The 27,136-nt window shown below is 43.4% G+C and overlaps 1 protein-coding gene across 2 annotated transcripts in view; it reads right to left on the bottom strand.

Annotated features, from left to right (window-relative positions):
• ADGRA3 (adhesion G protein-coupled receptor A3) overlaps positions 1–27,136 on the bottom strand; it is a 102,881-nt gene that overhangs the window by 41,276 nt on the left and 34,469 nt on the right. Inside the window, exons 3-6 of one of the 2 annotated variants that reach the window (XM_077477704.1) lie at positions 18,385–18,456; positions 15,260–15,331; positions 9,971–10,042; positions 4,312–4,472 (exon numbers count right to left, since the gene is read on the bottom strand). In XM_077477704.1, the coding sequence (XP_077333830.1) occupies positions 4,312–4,472; positions 9,971–10,042; positions 15,260–15,331; positions 18,385–18,456 (377 nt within the window). Of the gene's footprint in view, positions 1–4,311; positions 4,473–9,970; positions 10,043–15,259; positions 15,332–18,384; positions 18,457–27,136 lie in introns of those variants that run through there. The other variant, XM_077477705.1, reaches the window with a different exon arrangement.

Genomic DNA, 27,136 nt, shown 5'->3' with positions numbered 1-27,136 from the left:
CTGCGCTATTGTATTCTGACATCGGGAGGTTTCCCAGATATCGGAATACAATGATCACTTCTGCCGTCTATATCCACCGACAATAATCGGGTGAAAGAACCTAGCCAGACTGGTTATACTGCAGTTGATCACATTTTTGATCATCCTATGCCCGGCTTTACTGGAAATTGTAGATTTCCACACATCCCATGGAATAATTTACAAAAGGAGTATAAACTTTTCAGTCCATAATTTTAACAAATTTGCTACTGTATTCAGCAGCTGCAAGACCTGTGGCTGTCTAAATACAATGGCGCTACCGAATAGTGACCACATCCAATAGGATGCAGTCATTGTTTGACCAATAATTTTCCACCCAGCTCAGACAATTTATAAATTGACATTTGTTGAACCAGATGGTGCTTGTAGAGCCACCCAACACTCAAATTGCAGCCAATTTAGCAGGAGTCAGATAAAATTCAAGCCGCCTATGGCCAGCCTAAAGCAAAGTGGTAAATATAAAAAAATGTAATAAAACGATATTCTGGATAACAAAAGGGGCAACCAATCATAAATCAGCTGTGATACACTACAGTGTCTTACACTGCTGCACAGGACTACACCTAAAATAAAGTCCATCTCTTTATTAATAAAAGAATATTAGAAGCCTAGGTGCAGTGTTAGTATTTGATCTGCAGTGTAATATTAATTATTCTGCAGTGCTGGGGCAGGTGAGAGTGTGCCTTGCCTGTGTCTCGAATATGAAGACCTGTGTGTTAATAAATGTTCACATAATACTGCACTTAGGAGGCGCTGCCTTCTTTCTCTTTTTTTCTGCATACAAGTTGGCTTGCTCTAGGATGGCTGCCACAGATGCAGTTCATGATCATGTGGCCATTTAAGGACTTTTTAATGGACTTTATTTCAATGTCTATATGTACAACACAGGAGCTTCAGCACTTGTTCGAAGCCTGCTAGCAGCTTGCTTTAAGTGGCAATCAGCACTCCCATTAGGATCTGTGTTCAACATTTAAAAACTGGAGCTTAATGGCACTTTCAAAGCTTCAACAATACTTCTTGAAAGCTCTGCTAATGCCTTGTCAAAGCTTTCTGTTCACACTGCTCTTATATAACGTAAAGCCTGTGTGAAACAGGTGTAAAGGAGCAGCAAAACACCAAGGCCGGGTTCACACTGGTACGACAAATGCGCCGACACTGGGAGCTCATGTCGCATTACGTGTGAAAATCAACGTTTCCCTATAGAAGCCGTCTTAACTGGTCCAACACAAGTTGGTCCGACTTTGAAAATGCTCCCTGTACTACTTTGGTCCGACTTTGATCCTACTTCAGCCCATTGACTATCATTGGATTAGGATCAAAGTTGGATGCTTGTCCTAACCATCCGACTATGGCATCCGACATTGTGTTATTTCCTGTCCCCTGCTGTAGCCCCTCCCATTGTGTTAGTTTTAATTGGTCAAGGGACAAATCATACGATCTGAAAAGTCAGATCAAAGTAGTGTCCTGTTCATGAAAGTCGGGTGGATGTAGGACCAATGTAGGACTAATGTTGCAGACCAAAGTAGGATGAAAGTCGTACTACTGTCGTGTAGTATAGTGTGAACCCGGCCTAAAGAGGACATCCTTCTGCTCTCTACTCCTGGTCAGCACATGTGCATGCAACAGAGCCTCATTGTACCCTACTGCTGCCCCTCCATCTCCCAGTACTGCTGTACAGATGATTGCAAAAAGCCGATACCAAGTCAAATTCAGGTACTTGCACTAGTTTTAGGGCCCGTTCACACCAGATGATGTGGTGAACCTGTGTTCTGTGCGTGTTTCCCGCACCACATTCAAAACTCATTGCAGTTGCAATTTTGACATCCTAAACGCAGGATGTATCAATTAGGACACCGTAAACGCAGGATGCAAATGCAGTGCATACAGAATTACCATGCAATCTTGTTGCAGTGCATTTTTTAAGTAGTGTGGTCCAGTGCGATCCAGGTAATGCGATTCAAAATGAATGGGCTCAAATCACACTGCATGTGAATCACACATAAACATACATGCTATTCCTGGTGTGACCCAGCCCTTAATAATGTTTGTATTGATTAATGCATGCCTGCATTAACCATTTTCTTTTGTGCCTGGAGTTCAGTGTAAAACGTTAAGTTAATATCTGTTGAAGTCAGCGGGAGTCATAGTGTCTCTGTTAAAGATGTCGGGAGTGGCCACAGACAGTTCTCAGTCCTTCAAAATTCTTGCACGTGTTGGGTAGCACAGTGGCTTAGTGGTTACTACTTCTGTCTTGCAGCATTGGGGAACTCCTGCCAGAACTCTATCTGCATGAAGGTTACATGCCCTCCCTGTGCTTGTGTTGGTTTCCTCCGGTTTCTCACACACTCAAAAGACATGCTAGTAGGTGAATGTACCCCTGTCTAAATTGACCATAGTATGTGTATGTATACATGGGAGATAGGGACCTTAGATTATAAACTCTTAGAGGACAGGGACTGATGTGAATATACAGTATGTAAAATGCTGCGCACATTGTTGATGCTACATAATTACCTGTAATAAATAAATGTGTATAACTGCTGGAGGTAAATGGATCTTAAAGTGGTTATAAAGGCAGAAGTTTTTTTTATCTTAATGCATTTTGACAGCCTGCTGCTGTCAAAGTCAGTGAGCCAATAAGGACAGAGAGGGACAGAGAGGGGGCGGGGCTGAGCCACAGTTCCTTGATGGCTCGGATGCCCCCATAGCAAGCTGCTTGCTGTGGGGGCACTCTGCAGGAGAAATAGGCCAGAAGTGCCAGCAAAAGAACCCAGTGAAGAGGAGCATCGGGGCTGCTCTGTGCAAAACCATTACACAGAGCAGATAAGTATAGCATTTTTTTTTGTTTGTTTAAAAATAACAAACAAGATTTTAATATTACTCTAACCAGCTAGCTGCCATAACCCTGGTATCCTCTTCTTCACCAGGGGCGGTCCGCTTCAAGATAAAAGTGGTCTCTGCGGCGCATTCGCCGCGAGATCACTTTTATCGGCGGCGGGAGAGGCGGGGGAGCACAGTGTGATCGGATCCTTCTTCTGGCCTGACATGGAGACAAGTGAGGGGAAGATGGCCCCCACCGGTCTCCATATCATTGCAGGCCGGAAGAAACGTCAAAACGTCACTTCTATCCATAGCTTTTAAAAGGCCATTTTTTTATTTATTTTTTATTGCATTTTAGTGTAAATATGAGATCTGAGGTATTTTTGACCCCGATCTCATATTTAAGAGGTCCTGTCATAATTTTTTTTCTATTGCATTCCTTGTAATAGGAATAAAAGTGACACCATTTTTTTTTAAAGACCAGTGTAAAAATAAAAAATAAAAAAAAGGTAAAATAAATAAGAAAAACATTTTTTTTTTTAAATGCACCTCGTCCCGCCAAGCTTGCGTGCAGAACTGAGCGCATACGCGAGTAGCGCCTGCATTTGAAAATGGTGTTCAAACCACACATGTGAGGTATCGCCGTGATTGGTAGAGTAAGAGCAATAATTCTAGCCCTAGACTTCCTCTATAACTCAAAGCATGCACCCTGTAGAATTTTTTTAAACATCACCTATGGAGGTTTTTAAGGGTAAATGTTTGGTGCCATTCCACGAGTGGGCACAATTTTAAAGCGCGACATGTTGGGTATCAATTTACCCGGTGTAACATTATCTTTCACAATATAAAAAAACAATTGGGCTAACTTTACTGTTGTCTTATTTTTTAATTAAAAAAAAGTGTATTTTTTCCAAAAAAAAAGTGTGCTTGTAAGACCGCTGCGCAAATACGGTGTGACAGAAAGTATTGCAACAACCGCCATTTTATTCTCTAGTGTGTTAGAGAAAAAAAAAAAATATATATATATATATATATATATATATATATATATATATATATATATATATATATATATATATAATGTTTGGGGGTTCTAAGTGATTTTCTAGCAAAAAAAAAAAACAGTTTTTAACTTGTAAACAACAAATCTCAGAAAGAGGCTCGGTCCTTAAGTGGTTAAATTCAGTGTTTTTCATCACAAAAGGGGTCTATTTTTTCTGAAGGAAAGCTGTGTTTATATAATTATGTCACATGTAAACCTTTCTTAGTCTGTTTTTAACCCTAAAGCAATGTTCTAGTCCAGTCAGAGCTGACCTACATTGTCTCAGGACAAAACACCATCATGCAAATGGAGTTGCTGATTGTATTGCGGAATTTTGAGGTCATCAGAATGACCCAGGAATGACAGTTGAGGATGAAAAGTAAAGTGTACATTAGAAAACAATACATTACCACACGTCAGCTGTTCTGGCTTCAGTGCTGCGATCGGCTGTCCTTGAAGAGCTTTGGGGTAGGAACACTTGGTCTCGCGCACTGTAATATTTTTGGCTTTTATCCATCGAACCATCCACAGAAGATTACAGTCACAAAGTAGATAATCCGTCTGAAACTCTCTGAAAATGGATATGAAAGAGGTGGCAAAATCCCCACACATTACTACTCGGTCTAGATGAACGGTTTCCTTAGAATTCAGCTAACAAAAAAAGATACATGGTAACAGGAAAAAGCTCCCATTCTTCTATTCAGGGGCGTTGCTAGGTCGACAAAAGATCTGGGGCTACAGCCCATAGCAGAGTAGTAAAGAAAGTCATACACTTGGGTGGGCATACACATGTATATACAGTAATATACGTGTGTGTATATCCCCAGAGAGCCCTCCCCCAATACATCAGGGTCCCCAAAGTGCTCCCCTTGCATCAAGGTCCCCAGAGAGCCCCCCAGTTAAATCAGGGTTCCCAGAGAGCCTCCCCCTTAAATCAGGGTAGGGTTCCCAAAGAGCCTTCCCCTTAAATTAAGGTTCCCAGAGAGCCTCCCCTTAAATCAGGGTCCCCAGAGAGCTTCCCCTTTAATCAGGGTCCTCAGAGAGCCTCCCCTTTAATCAGGGTCCCCAGAGAGCCTCCCCTTTAATCAGGGTCCCCAGAGAGCCTCCCCTTTAATCAGGGTCCCAGAGAGCCTCCCCCTTACAACAGGATCCCCAGAGAGAGCATCCCCCTTACACCAGGATCCCCAGAGAGCCTCCCCCTTACACCAGGATCCCCAGAGAGCCTCCCCCTTACACCAGGATCCCCAGAGAGGCCCCCCCTTACACCAGGATCTCCAGAGAGCCCCCCGCCTACATAAGGGTCCCCAGAGAGCCTCCCCTTGGGGACCCCTGCAGACTGGGCCCCAGATTGAGGGCTATAGCCCCAAAAGCCACCCCCTAGCGACGCCACTGCTTCTATTTCTAGATTCCTTTTGAAACCTAAACCTTCAAAACTTAAAAGTGGTTGTAAAACCTTACATACACCCAGTAAAGTGACTGGCCTCAGATGATGCACAGAGATGAAGCAAATCCTCCTACATAAGTTTTACATGTATATCTGCAGGCTGTTAAAAGTGCTACATTTTTTAAAGCTTGTCTGAGAGTTAAAAAAAAAAAAAAGGGTCTGGCAGCTGAAGTTTCACTCTGCAGAGCTCAGTGAGGAGAGCTCTGACAGCTGATTGGAGGCAAGGGACACACCCCCACCCTTCACACTGGAACAGAGCTGAAGCTGTCAATCAGCTGGAGGTCCCTCCCCGATCACCTTTTTTCTCTGGGTGTCAGGAAAACTTGTCAGAAGTGTTTCATGCAGCTAACAGAAGAAGGAAGCATCAGACAGAAATTGCATTTAGTGCTCTTAAAGGAGTTGTAAAGGCAGAAGGTTTTTTTATCTTAATGTATTCCATGCATTAAGTTAAAAAAAAAAACTTTCTGTGTGCAGCAGCCTCCCCAGCAGCCCCTAATTACTTACCCGAGCCTATCCCTGTCCAGTGATGCCCACACATTTCTAAGCCATCCAGGACACTTCTCCTGATTGTCTGAGACGCAGCAGCGGTGTTATTGGTTGTCAACGTCAGTCAGCCAATCAGGGGAGAGAGGGGGCGGGGCCAGGTCAGGGCTCCGTGTCTGGATGGACACACGGGGCTGTGACTCGGCTCCAGTGCCCCCATAGTAAGCTTTTGACTGTGGGGGCACCCGATAGGAGGGAGGGCGAGGAGCAGCAAAGAGGAACCCGAGAAGAGGAGGATGCAGGCTGCTATGTGTAAAACCAACTGCACAGAGGAGGTAAGTATAACATGTTATATATATATATATATATATATATATATATATATATATATATATATATATATATACATACACACACACACACACACACACACACACACACACACACACACACACACACACACACACACATATACATAAACAAGACTTTACAATCACTTTAATTGAGACAAGGACACACTATAAAGGGATATGCTTTGTTTGCATTTCATGTCTGAGGATTACAACCACTTTAAGCTTAAACAAATGTAACATTAAAGCTCTGCCTTAACGTACATTAAAATTATTTATTTTTAATTTAGATTATTCAATAGAGGGTGAACCTGGGTGAAGTTTGATCCCAACAAGGTCTATATCTTTAGGACAGTGGTCTCCAAACTACAGCCCTTTGCTTGTCTTTAGACGGCCTTTGGGGCACTATTCCTCCCACTGACACCAACAATGGGGCACAATTTCTTTCACAGATATCAATAATGGGGCACTTTTTCTCCAATTTGACAATGACAAGGAGGGGGCACTATTCCTCCCACTGACACCAATGATGGGGCATTATTTATCCCCCTAATGCCAACGATGCACTGTTTACCTCCACTGACACCAGTGCACATTTTACTCCCAATGGTCACAGTTCAGTCCCTCTAAAGTCTGCAGAACAGTAAACTGACCCTTTGTTTAGAAATCTTGGAGACTCCTGCTCCTGGGACCCAGGACAAGATCTCCCCGTATCCTGGTCACATATGTGTTGTGCTAACTATTGCTTTTCTTACTGCAGTGATCCATTCATAATCTACTAGAAAAAATGCTATAACCTGGCACCTCTGGGTAAGGCCAAGTCCAACAGGTGGCACCAGCACTTCACTAAATTCCTGAGCTAAGCTGTTTACAGCCATACTAGAGGTCAGGAGGGATGCCAATGGCAGGAACCTGAGGAAACCCAGCAGGTAACAAATCCTCTTGATAGCTAATCAAAAATATGCCCTGGTTAGGGTGAATTGATCAGATTAGGTAAATGTTCTTTAGTTTATTAAAGAGCCAACAGCATGGTGACCACATATATATGTTGATAGGAATATTCAGTTCCACGCTGTGAGGGACAACAGAAGCATGATGACCACATACATTATATCAGCCTTTCTCAATCTTTTTACCCCAGAGGAACCCCTAAAAAAAAAGTTTACATCTTGAGTAACCCTTAACTAAAACCAATTCATCGGGGGTCATTGAGGAAAATGCCCCTCCCATTGGTGGTCAGTAGGAGTAATGCAACCATTATGGTGGTGATCAGACTTCCAGCCTTATAGACCGCTAAAAAGAGCATTGGTGTCATGCTGCTGGCTTTGCCAAGTGGGTTTAACTTTGGAACTATGCACAGCAAAAAGAACCCCTAACAACGTGTTGATATTCTTTAGGGTAGCACTGAACCTTGGCGGTGAATGTCTACTTTATACAGTCACTATTTTTGGAAACAACTATTAGTCAATTAACATCTTAAAACGGTTGTAAATTAGTATACAGGATTTATATAGTGCCAACAGTATGCGTAGCGATTTACAAAATGAAGGCAGACATTACAGTTACAATACGATTTGGTACAAGAGGAATCAGAGGGCCCTGTACGTTACAGCTTATAAGCTAAGAGGGAGGGTCAAGTGATACAAAAGGCAATAACTGTGGGGAATGAGCTAATGGAAAAAGTAAAAAAAAAAAAACAGTATTAGAAGCAGGATAAGCTTCTTTAAAGGGCAAGGGTTTTCAGGGATCGTCTAAAGATGGATAGATTAGGAGATAGTCAGATTGGGATAGGGATAGTTCCAAAGGATAGGAGAAGCCTGGGTGAAATCCTGGAGGTGAGCATGGGAGGGGTGACAAGGGAGCGGGAGGTCTTGGGAGAACTGAAGAGAGTGACTTGGTTGATATTTAGACAAGGTTAGTGATGTAGCTGGGGGAGTGAGTTGTGGATAAAGGCTTTTTTTTTTTTCTAAATCAAAACATGTTATACTTATCCACGCTTATTTTTCTGGAGTTCCCTTGCAGGGGCTCTTGGCTACTCCTCTTCTGGGTGTGCCCTTATATCAAGACAATTGCTATGGGGGGACCCACCTGTGGGCTCGCACTTGAGCTGGGCTGAGTGCATCCATAGACACACGATGTGGCTGAGACCCGCCCTCCCACTCCCTCCTCACACGATTTGATTGACAGCAGTAGGAGGCAATGGCTGCTGCCTCTGTGTCCAGCGAGGGAAGGAATACAGACAGCTGCATATGGGCTCAGCGCTGGTTAGAGAAAAAAAAATACTGAGATGGGGAGGGGGTTTGACACGACTACTGGAATATTTTTTTTTTAACTTAATGCATGGAATGCAGTAAGGGGGTTGTAAAGGTAAGTGTTTTTATCACCTTAAGGTGAAAAAACACCTGTCAGCGACAGACCCCCAGCCCCCCCCCCCCTCCCGTTTTACTTACCTGAACCCTTGAACTTGTCCATGGGGATGTGCCTTCTCTCTGCTAGGGGTTTCTCGGCTGTTGATTGGATAGATTGATGGCAGCACAGCCATTGGCTCCCACTGCTGTCAATCAAATCCAATGACGTGGCCGGGGGAGGGGGTGGTGGGGCCGAGTCCTGCATTGGGCATCTATAGACACTGAATGCTGGACTCGGGGGTTATCGGATATAGGGAGGAGCCGTGAGAGCCACCAAGGAATCCCAGAAGTCCAAGATCGGGGGCCATTGTGTGCAAAATGAGCTGCACAGTGGAGGTAAGTATGACTTGTTTGTGATTTAAAAAAAAATATATATATATCTTTAGTGTCACTTTAAGGTAAAAATTGTGTTTCCTTTAGAACCATTAAAGCTGGCCAGACACTGATCAAAATACAACCAGGTCAGCAGAGGGACCGGCTGAATTTTTATCAGTGTGTGGCCTGACCCCTGAGCACACACAATAATACTATCAGAAGAAAAGGCACAGAACATTCTGAACATAGTTCCATTGCAGGCTGCAGCACTGCATGAAACTGGAAGTAAAAAGACACGCATGTGGGACTGTTAACCCCTTGAAGTGGAGGATACTTTACTGGTCACATTCCAGTGAATATCCACTAAATGTCACTCAGTATAGCCAAACCAGTGTTTCAGGTATGCCTTTGGCTCGTGCACACATTCACAATGCTGGCAGCGAAGTAGGTCAGAGAGAAGCCACGGCACACAAGCCCCAGGGTCACAGTGCTTGCTTCTTCACGCTAAATTGATTTTAAAATGTGTAACAGCTGGCTGCAATGGATATTCCTCTGTGATCTTTACTAGGCTTGAATACAGCAGAAAGAATGCCATGGATACTGCACACAAAACAAAATGTACAGAGCCAAAACGTCATACAGCATTTGCAAACCCAACAGAGCAAACAAGGCTTCCCAATTGTTCATCTCCCTTCTTGTCATCATAATGTACATACTACTGCGCCCCCCCCCCCCCCAAACTACCCTTATCAATGGCTTTATTCACTGGCACCCAAGAAAAGGGTGCTGCCCATTGCTTGTTCCCCATATATGAAAGACGAATGGAATATGACTAACCGCACTGGGTAAAGAATGTTCTGAGATAGATAGAGCGATAGGTAGATAGAGCGATAGGTAGATAGAGCGATAGGTAGATAGAGCGATAGGTAGATAGAGCGATAGGTAGATAGAGCGATAGGTAGATAGAGCGATAGGTAGATAGAGCGATAGGTAGAAAGAGCGATAGGTAGAAAGAGCGATAGGTAGGTCAGAAATGCATCAATAAAACGTTCCACTGAATAGTACTTACAATGACTTTAAGGCAATCAGGTTAGCAAATGTTCCTTGTGCCAACGAGGAAAATAAATTCCCAGAAAGGTTGCTGGAAGAAAATATAATATGTTAGGAGTAGGTTATATTCAGGACTACATTTAAAGTCAAACTCCACACACATAAAAACACACAAATTAATGCATCGTTGTAATATTGAATACATCCTTAGATACATTTTTTTAAATTCAAGCAGTGTAAAGGGAATTCACACAAGAAAGGACAGCTCCCAAAGCGCTTTACCATTCTGGTGGCTCTCTGTTCCCAACCACGGCAGGGGGCAGTGTAGTGTGCAAGTGAGCGCATCACACACAGCTCCCTTTTTTTTTTTTGTACAAACTTCATTCATGCTGCTGTACTGTGCCGTGCAATTCTGTACAGCACACTGCATTAAAACTCAGAATGTCTGCAATTCATTACAGCATGCTGCAGCACAGATCTGGGCTGTGTTGCAGTGTGAATGGGACACTATTTTCTGTGTGTCCTTGTGTTGACTGGCATTTTACAATGCAGTACAAAGCCCGTCACCGCACTGTGGGACTCGATCAGGAGAATGTTCAGGACTTGCTGCATTTCTCGGTTTGCAGTCCACACTGGAAGCCTGTTGGTAGCTTTGCTAGATCACTAGACAATCACTAGACAATGAGTTTTAATAAAGGAAAGAGAAATTACCCGGTGGTCCATACCAGTTGTTAAATGGATGGAGTAACATATTGCCTTAAATAAGCGATCAGGAGAAGTATGCCAATCTTTGCTTAGCGTGCTAGAATTGGCATTGGGACATACTGGGTGTGGCTTTAAGGAATGGGCTGCCTTCAGGCACACCTGCTTTAATGTATCCATTGCTATATATGCTCCAATGTGGAGGCTCTCATAGACTAGAGTTAAAGGAGTTGTAAAGGCAGAGAGGTTTTTTTATCTTAATGCATTCTATGCATTAAAGTGATTGTAAAGGTTTTTTTTTTTTTTTTTTTTAACAACAAACATGTCCTACTTACCGCCTTCTGTGTAAGGGTTTTGCACAGAGCGGCCCGATCCTCCTCTTCTGGGGTCCCTCAGTGGCGCACCTCCTCTTCTCAAGTGCCCCTTCAGAGAGCCGCTTTCCAAGGGGGCACTTGTGCGGGCACACTTCTGGGTCCTGCTGCTGCATCCATTGACACAGCAGCAGGACTCGGCTCCGGCCCCACCCCCCACTCCTGTATCACTGGATTTGATTAACAGCAGCGTGAGCCAATGGCTGCACTGCTATCAATCTATCCAAGGAGGACCCGAGACAGCAGCTGGAGCTGCTGTGCTCATCGCTGGAATGATCAGGTTCACGTAAGTGAAAGGGGGGGCTGCTGCACTACAGAAGGTTTTTCACCTTAATGCATAGAATGCATTAAGACAGGGGTAGGCAACCTCAGACCTCCAGCTGTTTTGAAACTACAAGTCATATGAGACATTGCAAGACCCTGACAATCACAGGCAAGACTCCTAGAGGCAGAGGCATGACGATATTTGTAGTTTCACCACAGCTGGAAGGCCGAGGTTGCCTACCCCTGCATTAACGTGGAAAAACAAGGGTTTACAATACCTTTAAGCTAAAAAAGGCTTCTTAGTGCCGCAGCCCCCCTAATACTTACCTGAGGTCCCTCTCTCTGTCCAGCGATGTCCACCCGTCTGAGATTCTCCCTCCTGATTGATTGGCAGAGACACAGCAGTGGCGCCATTGGCTCCCGTTGCTGTCAAAGTCAGCTAGGCAATTGGGGGAGAGAGGGGGCAGGGCCGGGTTGGTGTTCCATGTCTGAATGGACACAGAGAGCTGTGACTCGGCTCGGGTGCCCCCATTAGCAAGCTGCTTGCTGTGGGGGCACTGAACAAGAGGGAGGGTCCAGGATCACAGAAGAGGGACCTGAAAAGGGGAGGATCTGGGCTGCTTTGTGCAAATCCACTGCACAGGGCAGGTAAGTATAACATGTTTGTTATTTTTATAGGGAAAAAAATGAACCTTTACAATCACTTTAAGACCACACTATACAGAGGAGCATTGAAAAGGTAGTGCGCCTTCCAAATATACAGATATACAGTAAACCTCTGTATTTAAATGCTGATTTTTATATTGTGTAATTTGTATTTTACTGGCTAGCAAATCTACTGGGGAAAATCATGTTTTGTCTGTTTTGGCTTGGTCCTGCCCCTTCCCACCTACTGTTGGTGCTCTAGTATGATGGGCAGCCTCACTAATCCATAGGGAGTAGGTGAGAGGGGCAGTGGAGAGTTTTACACAAAAAGTTGAGATTTGCACATACTCTTTCCTGATTGTATCTCTAGGTCTACGAAACATGCCGACATTTTGTTTTCATTGGAGGTCACCAAGCTTTGCTCCTGGCGGCATGGACAAAGCCCCGCTTTACTCTAAGCTGTCTATACACAGGCAGATCAGAATACCAGACAACATATCATATAAGTTGTGGGTGCAACAGATGTGTCCATCCACTTTGATATTTAGAAGACAACCACATAAACAGAGCTGCTATAAGAGCTGCTTTAAGATTACAACTCGCACCATGGTTATTCTGAAATATGCAACCTTCCTTGCAAACAGGAGATGATTTTCAGCAAGGGAGAGAAATATCCTACCAAAAAACTATGGACACCTTTAGATAAACTCATCCACACAATCATCTGATGGTAAGGCTCGGTTCACACTGCCGCAACCTGAAAGTCTCAAGACTTACAGTGTGACTTCGCCATGCGACTTCCTGGAGATTTGCTAGTGACTTGAGTACGACTTGATTTGACTTTCACGGAATGCCTGAGTAATCTTCATGTATTGTCGGATCCAAATCACATCAATATAGATGAGGATAGGACTTGGAGGCAACTTCCATTAAAGTCTATGGGCACAAGTCGGATAGAAGTTGCCTTGAAGTAGTACAGGAACCTTTTCTAAAGTCTTCAGTAGCGCTAATAAAGACAGCTCTCATTGACTAAAATGGGATCTCACATGTAACGCGACTTGAGGTCTCACAAGTTGGATCCCAAGTCGCAGCATTGTAAACTGACCCTTAGACAACTGAGCCAGCTTCAGCTTTAGTTACCCAGCAAATACTGTAATACCAACTGGAATGCTTGGAAACCACATCATCTGCATTTCCTTCATAGTTTCCCCACATTTGGTAAACATTTGTTCTACTCACGAGTAGTGTTGCACATAATGAATCTAAAAACATTTTTGGAAGAACCAACTTACAATACGTCATAAATGAATGTGAAACACTTTAGAGAAAGACAAAAGTTCGAGAATGTTTACCAGTTGAATTATTTTGTCTATTTTTCTACCACTTTCGTTTTGGGCTAGGTCCCCCTCTTTGCATTGATGCGCGGTATAAAGCCCAAAACCAAAAATGTAATAATGTTCAGTTTACCAATCATTAGATGTGGTGGCTGTATTCCATTTTATTTTTTATTTTTTCCCCTGGTGATCTGGCCAGTAACACATCACATGTATTAAGAGTGCCCCCTCTCTGGAAGAAGGGGCATATTTGCACAGCAGCGTTGTCTGCGGGGAGGGGAGTGTTAGATGGAATAGTAAATTCAAATACACTAACAAATTGAAGCTGAACTCCAGCTCTTTATAGGCAGTTAAGATGACAACAGTTTTGTTTCTTTTTGGATAAAAGGTTTTACATAAATAAATAAAAGCTGATGATTGTAGGAACCTGTCAGTGTTAAATGGTTTGCCTCAGCCCTGTAACTGCTACATCTGCAGGACAGCTTGTTCTTTTGAAAAACAGAATTACTTGACTGGATTATCAAGTGAAATTAATAAAAGAAAAGAGCCTAGAAAAGAAAACTCATGTAGCCATCACATCTAAGAATTGGTAACCTGCAATATAATAACGGTTTTGCTTTTGAGTTTAACCTACAGGGCACCTACACCCCCTTCCTGCCCAAGCCATTTTTCAGCTTTCAGCGCTTTCACAATTTGAATGACAATTGCACGGTCATGCTACACTGTACCCAAACAAAATTCTTTTCTCATGTTCTTCACACAAATAGAACTTTCTTTTGGTGGTATTTTAATCACTGCTGGGTTTTTTTATTCAAATTTTTTTTTTTTTTTGAAAAAATAAATGTTTATGTGATGGGCACTGATAGGCTGAACTGGTGGGCATTGATGAGTTGGCACTTATGAGCACTGAAGAGGCAGCACTAATATGCCGCACTTATGGGCACTGTTGGGTGGCACTGATGGGCACTAATAGGCGGCACCGATGGGCATTGATCGACAGCAGTGATGGGCAGCACTGATAGGCGGCACTAATTGCCAGCACTGGCTGGCATAGCTAATGGCCACTGATTGGTGGCACTTGTGGGCACTGTTTTGTGACACTGTATTTATTTATTGTAATCAGGGTACTGATGATCAGTGTCCCGATTACATCCCTAGATGTCCCCCTGTGAGGAGATGCTGCTGATCGGCTCTCCTCTCCTCACACTCTGTCAGTGTGAGGCGAGGAGAGCCGATTACTTGTTTACGTGTGACAGGCTGTGATTGGACACAGCCGATCACATGGTTAAAAAGCCACAGACGCGGCTCTTTACAGAGATTGGGGTCGTGCCCTGTCCTAGCAACACAGCACGGCCGCGATGGGCGCAAGAGAGCGGCCGTTCTGGGATGCTGTCATAAGACGTCATACGTAAATGAGGTAAAGCTTCACTTTGCAAAGACTACCCAATCACATGCAAGAAATATAGAAAAAAAAAAGTTTTGCTTGCATATGATTGGATGATGGAAGTCAGCAGAGTTTCTGCTAATTTGCTAAACTCTGGAGCAACTGCCCTTGCAAAGTGCAGTCTTTTTCCCTTTAGTAAATCAACCCAATACACCTCTCCCAAATTGCAACTAGACAATCTGTACATAAGCCAGTGAAGAGACAATGAGCTGCATCATATAAACAATACTGAGCGACCTGTTCAGGCTCGTCATTCAACTTCGTCTTTAGAAAAGGTACGTTATTATAGGTAATGGACTTAATTTATTTCAGCTCTGTGTTTTATTCCCCAAGTGTAATTATTTTTTAAATCAGGAATACACTGACTTGCACACATCTGATTGGGTGGAACAAGTATGTTCACATTATTCTATCAGCATCTTCCCATTACATTTAAGTTGTATTGTTTCATACACAAGTATTTGGCAAGGTCTTAGAGTAGGTGACAAGTCTCTGCTGGTAGAAAACGCAGAATCTCAAAAAAACAATGGTAGGACAATCGTACTTACAGTCTAACCAGGTTGGGGAGTCCCTGAAACATATCAGCATTGAGGCATCCAATCCGGTTATTGGCAAGGTCTCTAAAAAAACAGAATACTCTATAATTAGAATACAGACATTTTTAATTAAAACCTTTATGGGCTAACCTAACTTATTAAAGCATCTATAATTAGAATGCAATTCTAACAAAGTTCAGGTAATTGCATTAATGAGACAATAAGATTTTTTTTTACGGCTAACATTATGACAAACTAAAAATTTTAAAAGAGTAATTGGGGCTGTTTTTTTATTCTCTGTGCCCCTAAGCCAAATGTTTAGTACTTCACTTCCACCCCACCAAAACACAAATCAGCCTACCACCAGGCCAGTCACATGAAGAACATGGATTTTTATAATACATTTCATAAGAGCATTGCAGAATGTAATTTCACATGAACTTGTGACTGTCTCTTTTTCCAGCAGTGTTTGGGTTAGACAAACATTCACATCACTGTAATTAACAGCTACAGACTGGAGGAGGGAGGACTGGTATTGAATTGCTCTAAACTAGCGGTCTCCAACATATAGCCCATGCCTGGCAGTAACCAGCAGCTGGAGCATTTATTACTTCCACCAATCTCTAATGCTGGAGCATTGATTACTTCAACTAACCGCTGGTGCTGGAGCATTTACTACTTCAACTAACCGCTGGTGCTGGAGCATTTACTACTTCCACCCACCGCTGGTGCTGGAGCATTTACTACTTCCACCCACCGCTGGTGCTGGAGCATTTACTACTTCCACCCACCGCTGGTGCTGGAGCATTTACTACTTCCACCCACCGCTGGTGCTGGAGCATTTACTACTTCCACCCCCCGCTGGTGCTGGAGCATTTACTACTTCCACCCACCGCTGGTGCTGGAGCATTTACTACTTCCACCCCCCGCTGGTGCTGGAGCATTTGCTACTTCCACCCCCCGCTGGTGCTGGAGCATTTGCTACTTCCACCCCCCGCTGGTGCTGGAGCATTTGCTACTTCCACCCCCCGCTGGTGCTGGAGCATTTGCTACTTCCACCCCCCGCTGGTGCTGGAGCATTTACTACTTCCACCCACCACTGGTTCTGGAGCATTTACTACTTCCACCCACCGCTGGTGCTGGAGCATTTACTACTTCCACCCACCGCTGGTGCTGGAGCATTTACTACTTCCACCCACCGCTGGTGCTGGAGCATTTACTACTTCCACCCACCGCTGGTGCTGGAGCATTTACTACTTCCACCCACCACTGGTGCTGGAGCATTTACTACTTCCACCCACCGCTGGTGCTGGAGCATTTACTACTTCCACCCACCGCTGGTGCTGGAGCATTTGCTACTTCCACCCCCCGCTGGTGCTGGAGCATTTACTACTTCCACCCACCGCTGGTGCTGGAGCATTTACTACTTCCACCCACCGCTGGTTCTGGAGCATTTACTACTTCCACCCACCACTGGTGCTGGAGCATTTACTACTTCCACCCACCGCTGGTGCTGGAGCATTTACTACTTCCACCCACCGCTGGTGCTGGAGCTCTTACTACTTCCACCCCCCGCTGGTGCTGGAGCATTTACTACTTCCACCCACCGCTGGTGCTGGAGCATTTACTACTTCCACCCACCGCTGGTGCTGGAGCATTTACTACTTCCACCCACCGCTGGAGCATTTACTACTTCCACCCACTGCTGGAGCATTTACTACTTCCACCCACCGCTGGTGCTGGAGCATTTACTACTTCCACCCACCGCTGGTGCTGGAGCATTTACTACTTCCACCCACCGCTGGTGCTGGAGAATTTACTAGTTCCACCCACCGTTGGTGCTGGAGAATTTACTAGTTCCACCCACCGATGGTGCTGGAGCATTTATTACTTCCACCAACCTCTAATGCTGGAGCATTGATTACTTCTACCAACCTCTGATGTTGGAGCATTTATTACTTCCACTAATCTCTGGTGGAGGAACATTTATTGCTTCAACCAACCTCTGATGCTGAAGCATTTATTACTTCCACCCACCGCTGGTGCTGGAGAATTCACTACTACCACCCACCGCTGGTGCTGGAGCATTTATTACTTCCACCAACCACTGGTGCTAGAGCATTTATTACTTCCCTTGACCGCTGGTGCATTTGTTACTTCCACCAACCTCTGATGCTGAAGCATTTATGACTTCCACCAACCTCTGATGCTGAAGCATTTATGACTTCCACCAACCTCTGATGCTGAAGCATTTATGACTTCCACCAACCTCTGATGCTGAAGCATTTATGACTTCCACCAACCTCTGATGCTGAAGCATTTTATTACTTCCACCGACCACTGGTACTGGAGTATTTGCGACTTCCACCAACAGCTAGTGCTGAGGCATTTATTACTGCCTCCAACCACTGTTGCAGGAGAATTTTTTTTTTTTATTTCCACTGACCTCCAACACAGGGGCATTTTTTAGTCACACTGACCACTAGCGCAAGGGCATTTATTACTCTCAGAAACATTTAACACCAGGGAAATTTGTTCTCTTGCTAACCAGTCCTGCCCTGCCTGTGTACATGTATATATATATATATATATATATATATATATATATATATATATATATATATATATATATATATATATATATATACATACATACACACACACACACACACATATTATATATACACACACAAATACACACACACACAAACCAGCAGCTATACCAGAGTGCTATATTGTGCTAGCTGTTAATTATAGAGAGTTTAAGCGATACTATTTATTTAGGTTTTACATTTTTACAAGTTTTTTTTCTTTTTAAGAGAGTCCCTTAGTAAGAAGGCTCAAAGAAAGAATTTTTGTACCATCTTGGATAGCTCAACAAGGCTGTGCATTTTTTAAAAGCCTGAATGTGAAGTGACCTTCATCCTGTCTAAGGAACAAGAGAGCTAAACCGTATCTGGATTCAATCAGTCCTATGACACAAAGTACAAAGGAACAAAGTCAGAGCTTGGCATGCTTGCAAAACAAATTGTTTAAAAGTGTTTTCCGTGGTTAGGACATGGCAATGAAAAGTGCAGTTCTTGTTCTCATGTACATAGCAATCTTTTAATAAAAAAAACAAAAAACAGAATACTTACAGTCGTTTAAGAGATGCAAGCCCTGAAAAGGCACCAGGTTCGATTAAACTGATCAAGTTATTTCGAAGGTCCCTGCAAAACAAGGGATCAGAGTTACGGCTATTCACTTTTGTCTTCCTTATTAGGAAACGTGTTCTTTGTTTATCACTGAGGAAAGCACGGCGTCACACAGAGAACCAGATTCTTTACTTCATTGTGACAAAATGTGCAAAATAATCTCATTGGTTACTACAAGCAGTCCAGAATACTCATAAATAAGTGCCCTCTAAGCTGAAATACCCAAAGAGAAATGATTTTCTTTTCCTAACTCCCACAGTACACATGGATGAAAAGGACATAAGTCTGGTTACTGTGAGCAATATATGAACAGAGGCTGTGACTGCTGCAATGTCTTTTAATACAGGTCTTGGACTACATACAGCATCCCCCCTCTTCCCTTAGGCATCAGTGGCTCATATTTCACGGTGTACAGCATGTTGGATAGGCCCGGCGGAGAGGCTCATCCGTCCAGTCCCAGTTACAACTGTACTGCAGATTGACAGCAGTCAGAAGACTCAGGTATGCTGACAGCGGCTGCCACGAGGAGTGAAGTGTGGCCTGGGAGGTCCAACCCAAAACACTAAGCTTATTGAAAAGAGTAGACAGGGTCCCTGCTCTCTCTCTCTCTACTGCACCAGAACCTCTCCCTATCATTGGCACTGTCCCAGTCAGACAGGGAACCTGTCCCTAACCTGTCCACTCACATATAGAGCGCCAAACCCAAGGGTCAGAGCCTTAAAGAGGGATTCCACCTACAAAAAAAATATTAAAAGCCAGCAGCTATAAATACTACAGCTGCTGACTTTTAATAAATGGACACTCACCTGTCCTGGATTCCAGCGATGCCGGCAGCCGAGGCCGATCGATCGCTCGGCTCTCGGCTGCTGCTGCCACCATTCTAGGTGAGGGAATCAGGAAGTGAATCGGCTTCACTTCCCGGTTCCCTACTGCGCATGTGCGAGTCGTGCAGCGCAATAGGAATTGTCCGTGCTGTGTCTGGGACCCGTGTGTGTCCCAGCAGACAGCGTGGCAGGACAGGAAGAGGCATAGACTCCCACGGGAGTCTATGCCCGGAAGTGGGTGTAAATACCTATCTTTGACAGGTATCTCCACCCCCTCCCCCCTGAAAGGTGCCAATTGTGACACCGGAGGGGGGGGAGGGTTCCGATCAGCGGAAGTTCCACTTTAGGGTGGAACCCCGCTTTAAATAGACTCTGCTTGACCTAAGATGGCTGCCAGGGTCACATAGGGCATGTGCATTCAACCAGTTCACAGCCCCGGATGACTGAGGAAATCATAGAGAAACCCAGCTTCTCTTAATGTTTTCTCCCATCTGCATTGGCGCTGTGGCCAAGCACCACCTGCAGTGGAGAATATAGACTGCACCTGCCTACAAGCCTGTAAAAGACTAGGTAAAAAATCACTTGATTACACCACCCATATTATGGTTGGAAGAACTGAGTGGCCAAACAGCGACTGCATCTGATGGGATGCTGTTGCTGTTTGGTCGATCATTTTCCACCTGCCACAGTAAATTTTTAAATAGATTTTTCAGATAAGGGAAACCGTCAGTGAAGCCTTCTGCCTTCACAGCTGGTTTCCTACTGAGCATGTGCAAGCCGTGCCACACTTTGTGAATGGTCCTGCAGTCTTCTGGGGGAGATGGGGAGAAGGTGGAGGGGCACCTTCTCCAGGCCCCCCCCCCAAAAAAGTGCCAAATGTGGCAGTGGGGGGTTGCTAGGATGAAACTCTGCTTTATGAATGATCGTCCGTTTTTTCCGGAAAGCTACTCTCTTATCAAAAATAAAGAGAATACTAAAGTTAGGAAAATTCTCGTACAACAGAATACAACTTCAGAAGTGATGTGATGTATTGTGTTGTTTTTTGTTTCCGTGCATGCGTGGTCTTGGTGTTCTTATTTTTTTTGCAGACGAATACTGTAATGATTCAAGGAAAATTGTGCGTTCTTTTATCGTATGGGAAAATTTTTTGTTTTGTCCCTTCTGTCGTGATTGGCTCTTGAAAAGTATTTCTCGTGCGATTTTCTGATCGTGTGTACTGGGCATTAGTGTTCTTACGCTAGACTGGATTAAACAGTGAATGGGGAAGAGGGCGACTGCAGTTAAACTAAAAGCGATCATTACAGGAAAACAACATGCAGTAATAAGACGGCCATAAAGCATTCTGTATCTCTGTAGACGTGTACCAGTCCTAAAAGGAGCTAAATCTGGATGTAGGCTAAACATAGCAATGGCATTGCTGGAATTCTATTAAGACAGAATGTATGTCAGTGCATAGTTTGCAGAGTGGACTGTGACAACACTTGTCTGCAGGATTTGGTGAATGCCTTGATATATGATCCCCACAGAAGAGGAGTGCCAGGGGTGGCACTTTCATTGAGGCTTGTGACAGTTCTAATACTTTACCAGTAGGGCCTCCATTGGAGCCAGTCATTGTGCTCTTGAAGAGCTACAGGCACCAGTAGAATCTGCATCAAAACATTTCAGAGGTGTTTGATGGCTGTGTGTCCCTGGGGCAGGCTAGTAATATAGAAACTGGCGAGAAGTGACAACTGGCAGAAACAGGTACAATGCCTTGAAAAAGTATTCACACCCCTTGACATTTTCCACATTTTGCTATGTTACAACCAAAAACATACATTTTATTGTTTGTGTATCTGATATACCAACATAATTGTGAAGTGAAAGGAAAATGATAAATGGTTTTCACATTTTGTTTACAAATATCTGAAAAGTGTGACGTGCATTTGTATTCAGCCCCCTTTACTCCTATACCCCTAACTCAAATCTAGTGGAACCAATTGCCATCAGAAGTCACCTAATTAGTAAATAGAGTCCACATGTGTGTAATTTAATCTCAGTATAAATACAGCTGTTCTGTAAAGCCCTCAGAGGTTTGTTAGAGAACCTTAGTGAACAAACAGTTCAATCGTAAAGGCCAAGGAACACACCAGACAGGTTAAGAATAAAGTTGAGAAGAAATTTAAAGCAGGGTTAGATTATAAAAAAATTTTTCCAAGCTTTGAACATCTCAGGGAGCACTGTTCAATCCATAATGCAAAAATGGAAAGAGTATGGCACAACTACAAACCTACTAAGACATGGCCGTCCACCTAAACTGACAAGCCAGGCAAGGAGAGCATTAATCATAGAAGCAGCCAAGAGGCCCATGGTAACTCTGGAGGAGCTACAGAGATCCACAGCTCAGGTGGGAGAATCTGCCCACAGGACAACTATTAGTCGTGCACTCCACAAATCTGGCCTTTATGGAAGAGTGGCAAGTAAAAAGCCATAAGAAGTCCCATTTGCAATTTGCGAGAAGCCATGTGATGGACACAGCAAACATGTTGGAGAAGGTGATCTGGTTAGCCGAGACTGAAATGTAAAATTTTGACCTAATAGCAAAATGCTATGTGTGGTGGAAAACAAACACTGCACATCACCCTGAACACACCATCCCCACTGTGAAACATGGTGGTGGCCGCATCATATTGTGGGGATGCTTTTTTTCAGCAGGGATAGGGAAGCTGGTCAGTTGATGGAAAAATGGATGGAGCCAAATACAGGGCAATCTTAGATGAAAACCTTTTAAGCCCCATACACACTATCAGATTTTCTGCAGATTTTTTCCTTCAGATTTACCAAAACTATATAATATGAGGTCAGACCTTAGGAGTTTAAATTTGTATGCAATCATACAGGCCCTGGCACTACATGGTTTTGGTAAATCTGAAGGAAAAAAATCAGCAGAAAATCTGATAGTGTGTATGAGGCTTCAGAATCTGCAAAAGACTTGAGACTGGGGCAGAGGTTTACCTTCCATCAGGACAATGACCCTAAACATACAACCAGAGCTACAATGGAATGATTTAGATACTTATTCGTGTGTTAGAATGGCCCAGTCAAGTCAAGACCTAAATCCAATAGAGAATTTGTGGCAAGACTCGAAAATTGCTGATGTTCTCCATCCAATTTGACAGACCTTGAGCTATTTTGCAGAGAAGAATGGGCAAAAATGTCACTCTCTAGATGTGTAAAGCTGGTAGAGACATCCCCAAAAAGACTTGCAGCTGTAATTGCAGCGAAAGGTGGTTATACAAAGTATTGACTCAGGGGGGACAGAATACAAATACATGCTACACTTTTCACATATTTATTTGCAAAACATTTTGAAAATGATTTATAATTTTCCTTCCACTTCACAATTATGTGTCACTTTGTGTTGATCTATCACATAAAATCCAGATAAAATACATTTACGTTTTTGGTTGTTACAAGACAAAATGTGGAAAATTTCAAGGGGTATGAATGCTGCTTCAAGGAACTGTATAGAAAACCCTCAGAAGTGAAGTGTTGGATGAGGCAGATTCCACCGCTGCAGGAGAGCAAAGATCGTTTGCTATGGATGAAGGTGTACTAAATGGGCTTTTTGATTTAGGCAGAGCTTACTAGATAGAATTAGCAGTTTACTTAGGCTTAATGTACACAGGACATTTCACAACCTCTCCTGAGCGATTTAACTTGACAGATAGTAACTGATGTTCAAAAACGTTTGTTTTGCCGCATTTACATGCAGTGTTTGCGTTTAGAGTCGTTTTTTTTTTTTTTTTTTTTTTTTTTTAAATAGTCAAATCGATCCAGCTTTTTTCTTATTACTATTCGAAGATTCTGGAGAAAATCTATAAAAAAAAAAAATCAACTGCAGGTCACCTGTTGAATGCTGCCCAATCTTGTATCCCCCTGAACTCGAAAAATCCGCAACCCCCAACTATTAGTTGTTAGCTCCAGAAAGTGGAAGAAATCAATAAAGATGGAAGATCTGATACTTACGGCACAACAGAAACATGAAAAATACACTAAGTGCCGGTTCACACAGGGGCAACCAGACTTGCAGCGCAACTATGCAAGGGGATCTGCACAGGACTTCAGTGTGGCTTGCAAAAATTACTTCTGTATAGAAGTCAATGCAAGTCGCCCTGAAGTCGTCCCAAAATAGTACTGGAACCTTTTTCTAAGTCGCTCCCATTAGAACGGTTCCATAGTACAGAACGGAGTGCGACTGATGTTCAAAAACATTTGACAAGTCGCCCCTGTGACAATAAGAGTTGGAGATTTTGATTCTGATGACAGGAAAGCTCTTTTTGGCCCTTAAATTCGTCTGGTAAACGTTTAACCCTGACAGCCTGTTCTTGGCTGAACAGTTATATCACCTTGGATTAACCCCCCCCCCCCATTTTTTTTTCTTCTCTCCTCCTATCCCTTCTCTAACTTTTTGTATTCTCTCTTTCACTCTTGTTCTATTACTTTCTATAAAATAACTGGGAGTAGGCGGCAACATAATTTTTGCTATGAAGTTTACTTATTTGTCTTGATACCGAAAGGAAATGTTTTGCAATACTTCCTTGATGTGTACCTTTTTCCTTTTCCATCACTGAATTTGGTAGTTGGATGTTATGTTTACCTTATTTGTTGTTAATGTGGCTCATATACTACTAGCATGTGATGTTTTAAAGTAGCCATTTCCTGGTGTTAAATAAAAAAAAAAAAAATTATATATATATATATATATATATAAGATAGATAGATAGCCTTCTGTGTGCAGCAGCCCCCCTCATACTTACCGGAGCCCCATCTCTGTCCAGCGATGTCTACGAATCCCTTGGCCGTCCGGGAATCTCCCTCCTGATTGGCTGAGAGATGGCAGCGGTGCCATTGGCTAACTGACTTTGACAGCCACAGGAGCCAATCAGGACAAAGCGAGGGTGAGGCCCGAACAGCAGCTCCATGTGTGAATGTGACTCGGCTCGGGTGCCCCCAAAGCAAGCTGCTAGCTGTGGAGGCACTCGTCAGGGTGGAGGGACCAGGAGCAGCGAAGAGGGACCCGAGAAGAGGAGGATCCAGGTTACCCTGTGTAAAACCATTGAACAAAGTGGGCAAGCATAACATGTTTGTTATTTAAACAATAGCTTTAATGTCACTCTCTCCTCTGACACAACTGGGAAAACTTTTTTTTTAAAACAATAAAATAGGTGAAGGTGACGTATGCTGTGTGATCTCGCACATACGCAGACACACCGTGGGATTTATAGGACCTGGCAGATCCATGCACAGGATTCATGCGTTTCTGGAAATACTCAGAAATGCTGCATGGCTCTGCCATGTTCCATAGACCTGGCAGAAATCCGCAGCCTGTCTTTGATGTGCAAGATGTGAAGCCAAGATGGCAGCCTGGGAGCACAGTGACATACAAGAACATTGGGCTGCAATGCTGGACTCTATGGACTAGTAAGTATGTGTCATTTACCTACAGGAGAATAAAAAACTAAATGTTAGGTGGGGTGAAGTTCCTCTTTATTTCCTGTTGCATCTCTGGGATAGTAAAAGGGAAATTTTCCCAATGGTACACAGACAACACAAAAATAACCTGGCAGGGTTTTTAATTGTTTCCTAGAAAAGTATTGGCTGTACATTCTCTTTAAACTAAAAATAAAAACTAGAAAGGTCACTGGCACAGAAAACGCTAATAAATTTAAAAGGCAATGGTGTAAAGCGGTCTCCATTTCATCAATGAGCTGAGTAATAGCAGGAAGCCTTGTAAAACAAGTTTTTTTTGGGCCGGTCCCCCAGAGAGGCAATTTCCTGTCCGCAGCACATCAAACCCACAAATTCCTCCAGGATTTTGCCTTCACCGGAGCTGCCACACCACCAACACAATCCATCCTCCCACCACAGTTTAATCTAAAGCACGTTTTACATTTCTATATACTACATATAAAAAGGCTTTCCTTTCCTTCTGTTATATTATTTAAATATGAAGTACCAATGAAAAACACATGAAACTAAATTCATATGTTTTATTTTTTACCCTGCTATTTAATTTACATGTTTATTCTATTTAGTTTCCAGGATTACCTAAAACGATGAGTATTACGTGCATTCATTGTAAATTCTCTTCCAAAAGGGAATCAGGGTAGGCTAGGAAAAGTCTATGTTTTGCAAATATTTTTGCAAATATGTAGTTTTTCTTTTTATTTGCCTTGCTAAATAGCATGGTGTACTATCTGAGAGGGTAGAGCAGGGGGAGCTGTTCAACACTGCTGGGAGGGGGGAGCAGGGAGAGGTGTGCTGCACAGTCAGTGTTGGTAGAGGGAAGAAGGGAGATGTCAGGTCACTGCTGGGAGGGGGGGAGCAGGGAGAGGTGTGCTGCACAGTCAGTGTTGGTATAGAGAAGAAAAGAGCTGCTGAAGAAATGACATAAAGCAGACCTTTCCTTTTAAATTAAAATCAGCATGCATCTCTGTATGATGCAAAATCATCTAAGGCTAGCCATACATGAGTCCGTTTTTTTTTTTATTCAACCAGATTGAATGAAAACAACTGTCCTAATTCCCCCATCCAACCATGGGCTATTGTGTTGTGACAGTGAAAAGACTTCCCTGCTGTCCAATACACAGATCAGTGCTGCAGCCTACTGCCTGTGGTGCTGATCAAGCAGATTTTATCCAACAGGGCAGTTGAACTAAACTCGGTCATTAGATTGAGTTCTGTTCAACCACAGTGGCCACACATGGATTGAAATTTGGCCAGTCCATGCTAAACAAGCTGATTTTCGATCCACGTATAAGCCAGCTTTACCCCGATTAAGAAATCTTTTTTTTTTTTCACTTTTTATTGCACCCACTTCCCTGTTCAAGGTGCTAGTGACATAGCCCTGTCCCCCTGGGAAGGCAAGGGGACTAGTGTCTTCAGAAAGAACTTGTACTACTGCGCATGTGCAAGATGAAGTGCATGACGTCATGAGCTTCATCTTGTGCAGGGGTCTCAAACTTTCCAAACAAATGGCTGCTTTATTGTTTTTTCAGACTATAGGATGGCCAGACTGTGGCCAATGTGAGTGGAAGTTTTCCTGGTATCAGTGGGAGTAAACATCGCCACATTTGGTAGTAGGGGAAGAAATAGTGCCCCATCGCTGGCATCACAGGGAGGAATAGTGCACCATCTTTGGTGACAATGGGGAAAATGGTGCCCCATTGTTGATGTCAGAATAGGGTCTTGTATCAGTGGGAGGAATAGTGCCCCAGGGGCTGGATAAAGACAAGCAAAGAGCCGCATCTGGTCCCCGGGCCACAGTTTGGAGACCACTGATCTTGTGCATGCGCCATATGACACTAAACTCATTTGAGAATGAGATCTTTTTGTTTTTTAACTGATGAGTGTAATGTTGTACGGCGCATGCACTCCATCCTGCACATGTGTGGGAGGACATATAGTTTCAAAATGGAGGTGAGGGAGCAGGGACACCAGCTGCAAGCAGGCAGCCTGAAGAGGAGACCACAACAAAGAAAGGCGGTGTGCCATTTTCTTGCAGGAAGGGGGTCCTTTTTAAAGGACTACAGTGCTTCTGCTTTGATCTTTGAGGATTCATTTCTCCACCGTACTTGTATCTACAGCATATTAAAAAAATGTAAGTACTTGAATGCCCATAGCCTGGCTATAGGTTCACTTTAAAGAGGAGTTCCACCTTAAAAAACTTTTTTACATATTCACAGTCCTTTCATAGTATTAAAAAACATTTGGGGGGAAAGAAATGTTTTTATACAGAAATGCCCTGTTGCATTGTAGTGGCTCCTAATCTGCCACTTCTGGGCCCATTGCCATAACAATGGAATGGGACCTTCCCCCATCGCTGCCTG

This window comes from Lithobates pipiens, unplaced genomic scaffold (assembly GCF_037356315.1).
Source record: "Lithobates pipiens isolate NorthernLeopardFrog02 unplaced genomic scaffold, aLitPip1_a1.2 Scaffold_13, whole genome shotgun sequence".
NCBI classification, from domain to species: domain Eukaryota; kingdom Metazoa; phylum Chordata; class Amphibia; order Anura; family Ranidae; genus Lithobates; species Lithobates pipiens.
The sequence above is the reverse complement of the archived record's forward strand: the minus strand, read 5'-3'. Positions and strand labels throughout refer to the sequence as shown.